This window comes from Phymastichus coffea, unplaced genomic scaffold (genome assembly GCF_024137745.1).
Source record: "Phymastichus coffea isolate CEN01 unplaced genomic scaffold, Cenicafe_Pcof_1.1 PCOF00045, whole genome shotgun sequence".
In the NCBI taxonomy this organism is placed as follows: domain Eukaryota; kingdom Metazoa; phylum Arthropoda; class Insecta; order Hymenoptera; family Eulophidae; genus Phymastichus; species Phymastichus coffea.
This window is the reverse complement of record NW_026706856.1, coordinates 605090-616631: the sequence shown is the minus strand read 5'-3', so window position 1 is coordinate 616631 and position 11542 is coordinate 605090. Positions and strand designations below refer to the sequence as shown.

At 48.5% G+C, this 11542-nt stretch overlaps 1 protein-coding gene across 1 annotated transcript; it reads right to left on the bottom strand.

Annotated features, from left to right (window-relative positions):
- Nucleotides 1–9: 9 nt before the first annotated feature.
- Nucleotides 10–8477, bottom strand: LOC131664812 (uncharacterized). Its single transcript, XM_058936204.1, has 4 exons — nt 8173–8477; nt 1699–1862; nt 1448–1560; nt 10–588 (listed from the first exon to the last, which is right to left on the bottom strand). The coding sequence occupies exons 1-4, from the start codon at nt 8370–8372 to the stop codon at nt 400–402; spliced, it is 666 nt and encodes a 221-aa protein (XP_058792187.1). The 5' UTR covers nt 8373–8477; the 3' UTR covers nt 10–399.
- Between the last annotated feature and the right edge of the window lie 3065 nt (nt 8478–11542).

Below are 11542 nucleotides of genomic sequence, written 5' to 3'. Positions count from 1 at the left end.
CTTTGGATGTTTTATATTTTAAACTTGTAAAGTTCAATTAAGCTGAGATACTGAAAAATGAAAATAAGTCTTTCAAAGTTGATCAGGAGATAATAAGACTCTGAAAAGTGATTAAAAAAACACTTTTGCTGGATAATCCGAAGAGCGTACTTGCAACTATCGACGGAATTAGATGTGGGAAGGTGAGTTTCATAAAAGTAATGAAGTTAAGATATGTTTTCAAGGACAAATAGTAAGTTCCTTTTCGACATAAGAGCGGAGTCAACAATGTTAAGACTACCAAAATGTTCCGATGCGTAAAGAAATTGATACACTAACATTTGGATGAGTCATAATTTAAAAGAACGAATATGCAATGCTTGTTGTGTACAAAAAACGCGTTATTCCGTAATAAGTTGCTCAGAGCTCGTCGTGCTTAGGGCCGCTGAACTCATCATGAGAAATGTAGCCATTCTTATCCTTGTCTTCGTGTTGGAATATTTCCTCGACAAGTTTATCCTGGTCGGCAATCATTTTTTTCATGTCTTCGCTTTCACCTGTACCAGTCTGTTCGGCTTCTAGCATCTGCTTCCTCAGATATACGCTTACCTGTATCATAAACATAAAGTCAACACACGCTTTGAACTCTCAGTTTTCTCTTATTCCTATTGGCTATTCATCATAACACCATTTTTAAATAATATCCAAATAATCTTTCACCGGCTAAGCGAATGAGATTCCAGATAAATTTATTTGTCGTTTAATCAGAAGTATCCACTTAATTTAACGACAGTTTCTGTAATTCAGTAATCCGATCAAGCCATTCTGTCGATTAATAATTCCAAACGATAAAGATTAGTTGTCAAAACATCATTTATCGAAACTGTCATTTTTTGTCAATCAATACTTTCGTCAATATTTCAACACAATTTTACATCAAATGAGAAATTACCAATACATTGTCGGCTTATGACATTACTGCCTTGTCATAGAAATGGTATATTTCGGGATTCAAGCATTCGCTGAATTCTGAATAATTGATTAAGATTTCGATCTCGCTTTGTCATGAATGTGCAATATTTCGATAATTCGCTTTACACGTACAATTATTTATTGATACGTACATGTCGTTCTTTTTTCCATTAATAATGCTCAGTGGGTTAGCGAATGCATTATGATAGTGATCGAGATAATTGAAATTTTGTCAGTAATTATACGGATTACCATGTTCATATTATCTACTTTGAATGATGTTACGAACATGCAAAACTACAAATTAAATTAATGCGCTGCTCGAAAGAGTTTCAAGTCAGTCAGAAAAATACTCAACAGAATTACGTGAAAGTTAAAATAAAAAAAATATTAAAGTAAGAATTTATATTGTTATATTGTAAAATTGTTAAGCCGACACCCATTGATCAAGATAATGGAATTTTGAGAAAAGAACGATTCTTGCCATTGATCTCACCTCCTCGCGGGACAGTTGATTGTCTTTGTCAGCATCGATTTCCTTAAATACGTTGGCAGATGGAGGTGAATCACTGATGTTGATAAGTTCAACTTCGAAGTGGAGAGTAGCCCCTGTAGCAAAGTTTCAAAAGTAGTCGGTAAATAACGCAGTGTACTTAATTAAAGATGAAACATTTGATGCAAACTACATATATCGCAAAGTCTGCCCAGTAAGTCATTTAAAACGAGTAATGGCAAAGGAGTTCATACCTCCGGGAATAACGTTGCCCGCTCCACGATCTCCATAGCCTAGTTCAGGTGGGATAACTAGCTTCCTTTTTTCGGATACGCACATGTCCACCAATCCTTGGTCCCATCCTTTGATCACTTGTCCAACGCCTAATTGAAAAGTGAAGGGCGAATCTCGATCAAAGCTGTAATAAAAAGTAGTTTTGTTCATTCCATCACTTTCCTCGTATATAAGTCGGTCGGACAGTTTGAAACTGTAAACTAGAAAACAAATAAATTCGAATGTCGATCATTCGATTACATCGACGTCCAACTTGATACTTTTTTAGGTATGCTATGTATCCGTGTTGCAATCAATATTCCGTGCAAATTCTAAGAATATTTCCCAATGTGACTAAAATTTAATATCGGACGATGGTATTTTCCAATGACAATAGAATAAAATACAATTATTTGAGTGAAATTTCATTGAATGCTCGTTTGCAGGTTGCAGTGCGAATTTAGTTTCAAGTAGATCTACTGCAAAAGTATTTTTTATTTAAATAAATGGATAATAAATTAGAGAAAATTTGATGGAAAACAACGCACAAATATACGATATTGAACTAGCGAAACTGCTAGCTATTTTCGCATGCAGGGGTATTTCAATAAACTGTTGTTTATTGAAATCTCCGTTATTAGCCCGCTCCAAAATAAATGCTATCCTCGGCATCCTGGCAATTGAAAGCCTCGCACAAAGAACAAATATTGGTCAGTGTCAGAGAGCAATTGAGAAGAGCGCAAGAGTAAAAGCAGTTGTGAAAATCATTACATCGGCCGTGGTATCAGAAGGAAGAAAATGTGCGAGCAAAAGAATTAGAGCCGCGAGAAAACAGCGACAACATCGACATCGACAACGAGAGCCAGAGAATCGGTGCTGAACTGACTGCACATGCGAACACCGGAGGCGAATGAAGAAGAATCGTAGTTGAAGGTGCCTCCGCGTAGGCGAACGTGCGCGGGCGTACGGCAACGTATGCATGACATACACACGCGCAACTTTGCGCTCGCAGGGTAACTCTAACGCGTACGATCTACCTGTACATGCCTCCACTATAAACATCCTCGCATTCCACAAACAGCTTCATTTCGATACTTTCTCAACATTCACAACTTTCGCTTTTATCTCTTATTTTATTTTTTCTCAGTCACCTGTAAAACTCAAATTTCAGTTTGATTTTAAAGGCAAAGCTCTTCAGTTCATATAGATATATATAACTTTCGATTCTGTTTGACTTTTCCTGTTCCTCTGCGATGCAAGTGAATTAAAACTATTGTTTTATCCAAAATCCATCTATCCCTTATGTTTATAGTTACTTGTTTTCTAAATAAAATCAACACTTTATACGAAAACGAAATTTCCAGTGATTATCCAATCATAAATTGAAAGAAGGTTCAAGGAAACGTTTGAGCTTCCATACTGCTTGAAAAGTAGCCCAAACTAATTTTCTTGGTCACGGATGAAAACTCGATTAGTATTATAGTGATTCAACAGTTTTTAAGTATTCTAGCCTGATATCGCGAAAAAGTCAGATGCAACAAAGTAAAAAAAAAACAGGTCTTCCAAAGGATGTTGACTAAATTAGACGAATGATTCAAGGCACGTTCAGGTGCTCGAGCTTTCAAATCTCTTCCTCGCCATGTATGTGTGTGTGTGTGTACGACACGGAATAGAATTGCAAGAGGTAGACGGTTGGCTAACGATTCTTAACGAATACATCCTGATTACAAGAAACCCTGTAGTCGCACGTCTCTTACGCTTTCTTGATTTGTAGAAAGAAAGTGACAGCAAGTTACGGATCTTATACGTACAATTTATATCTTAAGCGCGCCAATTGTTTTTATATTTTTCGCTTTCTTATTTTTAGCTTTATTGAATTTTGTCGCTCGAAAAATGAGTGTTACAAATGATCACTTAAAAAACAAGCGTTTGTGAAATCTTCTTTGAAGCAAGTTTGGCCCTGATTTGAGGATGATAAAATTAGGATCTGCCTAGTGAGATTACTCTGAAACTTTCTCGAGTCTTTTTTCAGAATAACTCTCACCTTTCCCATCAAAGTCAGAAAGTTGCAAAAGACATTCTCGAATGAAATTTCCTCATTACCGTTAAAACTAGATTGTCGAAATGAGATGAGCTGGTTATACGGAGTTGATGGCCAGCTCGATATGAGAGTTAGCTTAAAAACGAAATGCCACGTGTAGTTTTTAAACAATATGATGCCCAAGTAGGAGTTGATAAAAATAGCATAATCCTAAAAGTGAGGCGAGAGACTGATGAGAAAATGTATATAATTTAATTGGTATCGTGTAAAATCCAATAATGTCTGGCAATAATGGATGAGCCGAAATATGCGGAAACAATAGTAGGAGATAGGCGCAAAATTGATAAGGCTCATGGGACGGGACTAGCGATATTTGCTATCGAGTAATCTATCTAGTTACGCCTTAGTAATCTACCTAGCACGGAGTTTTCAATAACGATCCGATTGATTATTTGTTAAGACGCGTTACGTCGGTGTGCACTTGCAGCAGCCTCGAGCGCGAAGCGGCAGTGAGTTTCGGCAAACGACGAACGATGAGTTTTCGGACGAGTCGGCGAGCTGGCGAATGGGACAGAAATTGATCGGCGTGCAGTAAACAAGTTTGCTCTTTGGGACGAACGCGGCGTGCGGGCACGCACCGAGGCGCACACTTTCGATGGAGAAAGTTGCGTTGTCGGGGTCAAGTGGGGAAAGAGCGAGGATGTCGAAAGCGGGTCAGCGCCACTTTCGGCAACGAGGCTGGCGCACGAACGAAAGGCAACGACAAAGCACAGAGCGCCCGAGAAAACTGAGAAAGAGGGTCCGTCGTTGCCCCGTCAATCTCGCGAATGTTGCCCGGCTGGCTGGGCGTACTTTGAGCACGGCCGTAGGCCACTGTCCACATCGACGGGCTGCCCGGAGCGCAGCTGAGTATTGCGCGGCTTGCCTGCGCGCATTGTAATTCATCGGAGAAAACTTGCAGGCTGCGCGAAACTTTGCCAAGAATTTATCCTGCCTCGTTTGTCCTTCTATCTGAAGCTGAGCCGTAATAACGCTTGTCTACACTGACAATCGTTACTTTACTTGAAAAATCGCGTAAATCTCTCAACTTCCGAATGAGGACGAAGCCGAGGCGCGAGCACTCTCCTTCGCAGCGGCAGCACCTCGGACCGATCGGCGAAAGCTTGCCTCTTATATCGGCGACAAGGTGCAGCTGATCCACCACTGGTCGCGAGCAATGTTTATTCATCGAGAGAGCAAAGTTTGCCGGCTCGCGCTCGGATCGAGTTGTCGCGGAAGCTTCGTTTGTCCCGTCGCCGCGGCCAAAAGTGGCGCGCATTTCGAGCTGAGCCTTTGAGTGGTTCTGCCAACACCTCGACGGCAGGCAGGCAGCGCACGATAACAGCACAGAGGAAGGCTCGCAGGTAATTGCCTCGTTAATTAGTGGCTTGAGCTCGCCTCAGACTCCGCGGATTCTTTGCGTTGCTTCGCTTCGCTTTGCTCTGCGCTCGGCTTCGTAGGCTTGACAATTAAAACTCGACGGCGCTCGCCGCTGAATTCCAAGTTGCGGGATGAGCGTCCAGCCGGTTGTCAGGCTGCGCCTCGTCGCACTTGTTAGTCTGGCCGCTTTTAGTGCTAGTGCTTTCCGCAATTCAATTTGATCGCTAAGCATTCGCAGTTGCCGCGCGGCCCTCGCACGGCTGGCTGGATATACTCGCGAGTCGCGTTTATCACGGCACACCAATGAAAGCCTCGGAAAAGTGAAACATAGCGAAGCCGTCGGCCGAATGCGAATGCCGCGTGCGTTCGCTCGCAGCCAGCTACGTGCCAGTTGAAAAGACGAAACGAAAGCCGAAAGTGGACTGCCGATACGCGGTACGCACGCCAGTCGTTGGCTCTCGCGTCGATCAACTGGGATTCCGCGTGCGTCTCTGAATTATCAATCGCGGGCTCCGCGTGAGAAATGCTCCGGTTCGCATTGGCCCTGCACACGAGTGGCTCGCCGATCGTTGCCGCGGCCACGTGGCTTTGCGCCTTGGCCCACGCTCACCAATTGCCTCGGTAGACGCGCGCCGCAGGAGCGCAGCCTCGTCTCATCTCCGGTCCGCGACGCTGCGACGCTCGGCTAATTTACGTTTCGCGTGGCTTTTCATTGAGGGTCCTTGTGCGCGCAGCTAGCGGACACGTCGAACCGTGGATAAAGAAGGGCGAAACCAGGCAGAAGTCTGCGCCGGCTTCATCCCAGCGAAACCCGAAGCGCGCTCGCACGAGCCTCTCCTTTTCCCGCCAACGTGCCTTGCCTAAATGCTTTTTCTCGCTTTTCTCCCTCGTTTTCCGTGGCATCGCGCGGCCTGCGAACGTGCGAGTGACAAATACAGCTGTCATGACTGTCGCGTCGGACAAAAGGGCGCTGAAAGCAAACCGAGAATCCTCGGCGGCGTGGCAGCCCAGACCCGCCGGCATCAATCATTTCTGCGTTTGTTCCTTTGCCGGGCAGCGGGAAAGGAATACGACGAAACTGAACAAATTGCAAGTTGTCGTTGCAGCCCCGGCGCGACGAGCTGACTACAAATTGGCTCTTTGGCCTCGCCACCGCGGCTGCTAGACTGTACCTCGCGCGTTCTGTATAATGCACGAGTGCAGCGCGTTGTAATGGTAACGAGGCGAGCTGGTGCACGCGGTACTGCAGCTACTAATTGATGCTCTCGGATCGGTTTCGACAGTTTATGTATGACGCGAGAGAAGGACAACCGTACCTCCGGGAGTTTCCTCTGTGTTCTCGCGCATCAATGCACGTGTGTACCCATACACTCTATCTACCCATCTGTCATGTACAACATCGCGCTTTCCACCCCCGCCCTCGGACTACTCTTTTCGTTTGTTCGTGTTTGCCTTTTATTAATGCCGATTTAACGCTCCGTAACTCGCCGCCCAATTTTATTATATTTTCAGTTTAATTGCATGCTCGCGCACCAAATCATCCTTTCTCTCCCATGTTTTTATATGGCAAGCTTTCCAAATAAAAAACATTCTTTTTAATTCTAAAGCTCCATCAGCGAAACTTGCTCAATTATTATTTTCACAAATTCATAGTGGTAATCATATAGAAACAAGCTGATATTCATTCGTGTTAATCACTTGTTTATAAAATGCTTTTCTTCTACTTTTAAAGTGACACGAAAGAAGTTGAGCATCGGCAAAGGTGTGCGCGATCGACGGAGCTACAGACTTCTGGATTCAAATCGGATTCTTCGTTTTTCCACTCGATTTTAGTTTCGGAATACCGAACATGTGCCGGGAGCGGGGCCGAATGATCGTCACGTGGGGCGAATCCGATTAAATATAGTTTAAGCGAGGGGTCAAAAGGCTATATCGGTTAGACTACAGAGAAACTGTATTTTTAACGTCTGTAAATGCTTTCCATGCTATTCATCGGACGAATACGATGAGCGTCATTTACAAAGCTTGAGCAACGCTTTCTTAAACTGTGTAGTTTATTTCTTAACTGATAACTATAAAATATTATTTGAAAGAAATTTTGGCGCAGATCTAAATATAGTATACGTGTCCGTCAGATTGACAAGCCATGAAATGGACTCACTGAAGCAACGTGCTTTCTTGATAAGAATACAGTACTCTTTCATTAGTTATGCGAAAAAGTAAACATTTTTCCTGTACAAAATATTTTACATGAAAACTGCGATATCGATCCGGTAGCAGCTTCGATGAATAAAGCCATTCTCTATTTTTGCATCAACAGCTTACGATTGATTATTCTATTATAAGTTTATACATATGAACATGCTCGCTCTCGCTGGTGTTTTCAACAATGTACAGTTACAAAAGCGAGGCGTTACCGTTAGACGCGGCTGGATAAAAAGATATGCTTATTCGATAATCATTACTATCGCAACAAATACCGTTTCTAACAAAGTCATAAAACACGATTAAAATAAGCCGATAACTGCTGAAAGATGTTATTCCTCGTGTTTCCATGAATCTTTAAAAGGTAAATTGTCGAGAGGTGTCGCGCTATTCAGTTTAGATCTGCGATCGAGAATTAGAAGGCGATCTGGCAAAGAAGTAAAAGGCGAATCCGCCAACGAGATTTGCAGAGCCCGGGAGGAATAAAAGAGAAGAGAAACAGCTGCCATATGGAGCTAAGGTTTTACGGCGTCGTGGCATTTAATATGCGTGCCAGCCAGCCAGCCAGCGATCGCTCGGCTATGCTGTCACTTGCGCGCTCTTTGCCCGCCGCTATGAGCGTTACTGCGCCGACTGAGCACCATTGGGACGAACGGCTTTTCACGAGCAAGCCGTCGGAGCTTTCGATCGTCGCAGCGGCGCGCGTGGACGGAATAAATAGCACAGGCCACCGAGTGGCGGATCGGAAAAGCGCGGGCGGCAAGTTCAAAGACAGGCTGGCGCGACTGACCTTGAGTCGAACTTGGTGCCGTCCTGGAGCGTGCCGGTGTAGTGCATGGTCAGCTGGTCTCCCTTCTTGGACTTCTGCTCGCACACCTCCGGCACGTAGACCTGCTCGACCTTGAGCTCGGCCGCCAAGGCAACGAGGCAGCAGCAGCAGCAGCTCGCCAGCAGCAGCGCCAGCGTCGGCGCCAGTTCGCTCGTGGTCATGCTCGTCGCGTGGTGGTTCGGCGGGGCGCGCGGGCGAGGGGACAGCTGCTGCGGCGAGGTCGTGACTGCGACGGGGCCCGGCTCCGCGTGCACGTCGGGGACTGCCGGCGGACTGCTGCCAGCTACTGCCGCCTGGCGCTGCCAAGCGGCGAGCGGCAGCTGCAGGGTTGACGGCCGCGCCGCCGACGCGCGCGGCGGCTGCGCCACATTGCGCCGTCTCATTGGCCCCGCCGCCTCTCTCTGCTCTGCTCTCTCGCTCCCGCCGCCCGTATGTGGGTCTCCGCGTCTCGGCGAGCGCTGGCGCGCAGCTTCGACCGCCGACGTGGCCGACTGCGTGTGCCCATGCTACCTGCGCCTTTCTCGCGTCTCTCTCTCTCTCTCTCTCTCGGTCTTCCTGCACGCGCTCGCCACGCTCGCGCGCCGTGGCTTTTCGCGCTTCGCGCTCTTCCTTTCGAAGCCCGCGCAGCTGCCGCGGTAGTCCGGTACGCGATGCAGCCGCGTGCGCACGCAGGCTGCGTACGTGGCAGGCCTAACAATGCAGCCGCATCTCGCGCGCTCTCCGGCGGCGAATCCCATCGGACGGCGCTCTTGTCGCTGGCTTTCGGCTGGCCTTGCGATGCACGCGCGTCGGTCTTTGCTTGCCGCACGCTCGCCGACAAATCTTGGCAAGGCTCACTTCCGCTCATTTCGACACTGGTCGGACTGTACTTGGTTCTTCGACGTTGCTTTCATAAAGTCGCTCGGTTTCCCGCGCGACGTTACGTTTGTCGATGGCTACACGGCTTTTCTCGCGCGTGCCGTCATTGCTGATTAACAATGAGGATGTCTGCGCAGGGCAGCGTCGGCCAAAAATAGCAACGAAGACGCTTCGAAATGTCAAATATACATAAAAGAATAGCTGGCTGTCCGAGAGTCGTATTAGTCGAGACGGTTGTCGAGGGCTTCTAGGGCTCAAGAGCCGAGTAACAAACGAAGAAACCGTTGAGAAAGTAAGTTTGAACAAGCTGGTGAGAAGGAGGTTGAAAGAAAGGATAAAGGATGAAGGCAGCTTTGGAAGGCAAATGTGCAAGCGTGCCAGGTTGAAGCACAAAGTTAAAGCCCAGCAGCCAGAGGCAACGCACAAGTACGAGGTGCAGGTGGGCGCGAACGCGTGTACCCATGGATGCCGAGTGTTGCGCGCAGCGGAGCAAGTGCGAGTAATATGCATACATTTGCTCGGCCGAAACTTGTCCGGAACAGAGCGAGAGCGAGAGCTCGCAGCTGCTTCTTCTCGCTAACTCGCTAAGACAGATCGGCCATGCTTCGATCGTTCGACTGCGGAGCGCCCAGTGCCGTTCAAGCTTCACACCGGCGGTCGACCACACCTGCCGACGTGCGACCCGCGACGCGTGACTGTCGCAGAGTATGCTCACAATGCCCAGGAAACGCGGAGTGCCGCGAGGAAAGTTTGTTGGCGATGCGGAATACAGAAAGGCGCGGCCAGCAGGCGAGATAAGCACGCAAGAGGCACGAATTTGCGCTCTTGCCGAGTTTTCAAACTCACGGGAACCACTTCCGTGGCTTCAACGAGTCGGCATGGCCGAGCTTATGAGCAGTGCGACGCCGGCTTGTGAAAGCTAACTCGACGAAATAGCGCGCGGGCAGATTTGACTGGAAGCTCAGGTGGGCGGAGGGGGGCTGGCGTGACACAGCAAGCCGGATAAAACCAGTGGAAAATCGATTTGGATCGCCAATATTGACACTTAATTTTGCGCCTGTGCCGACCGGCGAGATACGCTTCCGGAAGCCTTATGTGCACAGCTTGCGGACTCGATTCGGATTCGCTTCGCTGGCGAGCCGGGAAAATGCGCGACGACGCCAGCCGTGGGACAATGGAATCAGCCGTCGGCCGCGAGCATAGCAGTCGAGAAAGTTCATTTGCACGCGACGACTTTCACCGCGCGCGACTGCTTAGCTCCACGGCGGAGCCCGAGGCGACTGAGCCTATCAGTAGCGGGCAGATGAGTTTTCAACGAGGGCTGATCTGCGCTCGCAGCGGCGCCTTGGTCGAAACTTGGGCTTTGGACCGGCACCTGGCTGTCGACTCCCCCCCCCCCCCCCCCCCCGACGGAGTCGCGGATCCGCGAGCAGCGAGCGGCGAAAGTGCCACGAGCGCCGCGCGACTCTCCGCTTCCGGATGCCGAGCCGGCTTCTGCATAGCAATATCGTCGGGGCAATGGCAGCCGCTACTCGCTGTACATTCGCGCTGCGGCTCGAATCGTCGCAGTCGTCGCTCTGGCCTCTTCTGACCTTCGCCGGGCCTGCGCTCGGTCGACCGAGGATAGCGACCTGCTCGGGGCGAAGAGCGGCGTAATCATTCGGTCGGCGCGAGAGATGGCCCAATCGGCGACTGTAGAGATGTAGCGCGCTAGATGTAGCCAGATGAAAACATAAATAGCGCGTCGGCAGTGGCACTGTCGCAACGACGCAACGACGCAACGGCGCAACGGCGCAACGGCGCAACGGCCCAACGTGCACCAAATACTAGATCAATACACGTAAATTCGCGCGCAAGCCCGAATGCTCGCCCTGCTCGCCATCGGTACAGTCTTTCGTTATCTTTCGATGCCCGTCACTCCGCCCAATATCGTCCGTCGACGTCAAGTCCATCAGTCTCGCCGATTTTTCACGTGTTGCCAGTGGCTGTCGCGTCTGCCAATGACTTTCTAAGCGAATCAGTCGACACGGGCACTTTCGACTTGGATTCGCAGCCGTTCAGCATTCGGACGACCTGCAAATGGAAGCGGAAGTGAGACGAGATAGAGCGGAGATAGTTGCACTCTTGCTTTCGACGTCGCCGCAGCAGCGATACAGTTGCAGAATACTCAAGCTGCTCTGCGAGGCAATTGATGAAGGCGGACGACGTTGCCCCGTAGAAAAGTGGCCGATCAGCCGATGGCGATGAGGAGTGTAGGAGAACACGCACGGTTTAGCTAAGCAGCGCGAGGAGACGCCGAATGTTAGGAAAACAGCGCACGCAGGAATGCAGCAGCAGTGCAGCTCGGTTCGCTACTGGACCGAGGGCAGCTTGTGCCTGCGCTTGGTGCTCGGCTGTTACAGCAATGACGTATGCAGCACGGGATCCCCGTTATTCACTGCAAGCTGGAGTATTTAATGCTAGGAATGTGGAT

What these genes read in the sequence shown, in the direction of transcription:
- LOC131664812 (XM_058936204.1), bottom strand. Translation starts at nt 8,372, where the DNA reads ATGACCACGAGCGAACTGGCGCCGACGCTGGCGCTGCTGCTGGCGAGC. An exon ending in GGCACCAAGTTCGACTCAAG is followed by an intron (nt 1,863 to 8,172) that starts GTCAGTCGCGCC and finishes TTTTTATTACAG; the next exon opens with CTTTGATCGAGATTCGCCCT. An exon ending in ATCAACTGTCCCGCGAGGAG is followed by an intron (nt 589 to 1,447) that starts GTGAGATCAATG and finishes TTTATGATACAG; the next exon opens with GTAAGCGTATATCTGAGGAA.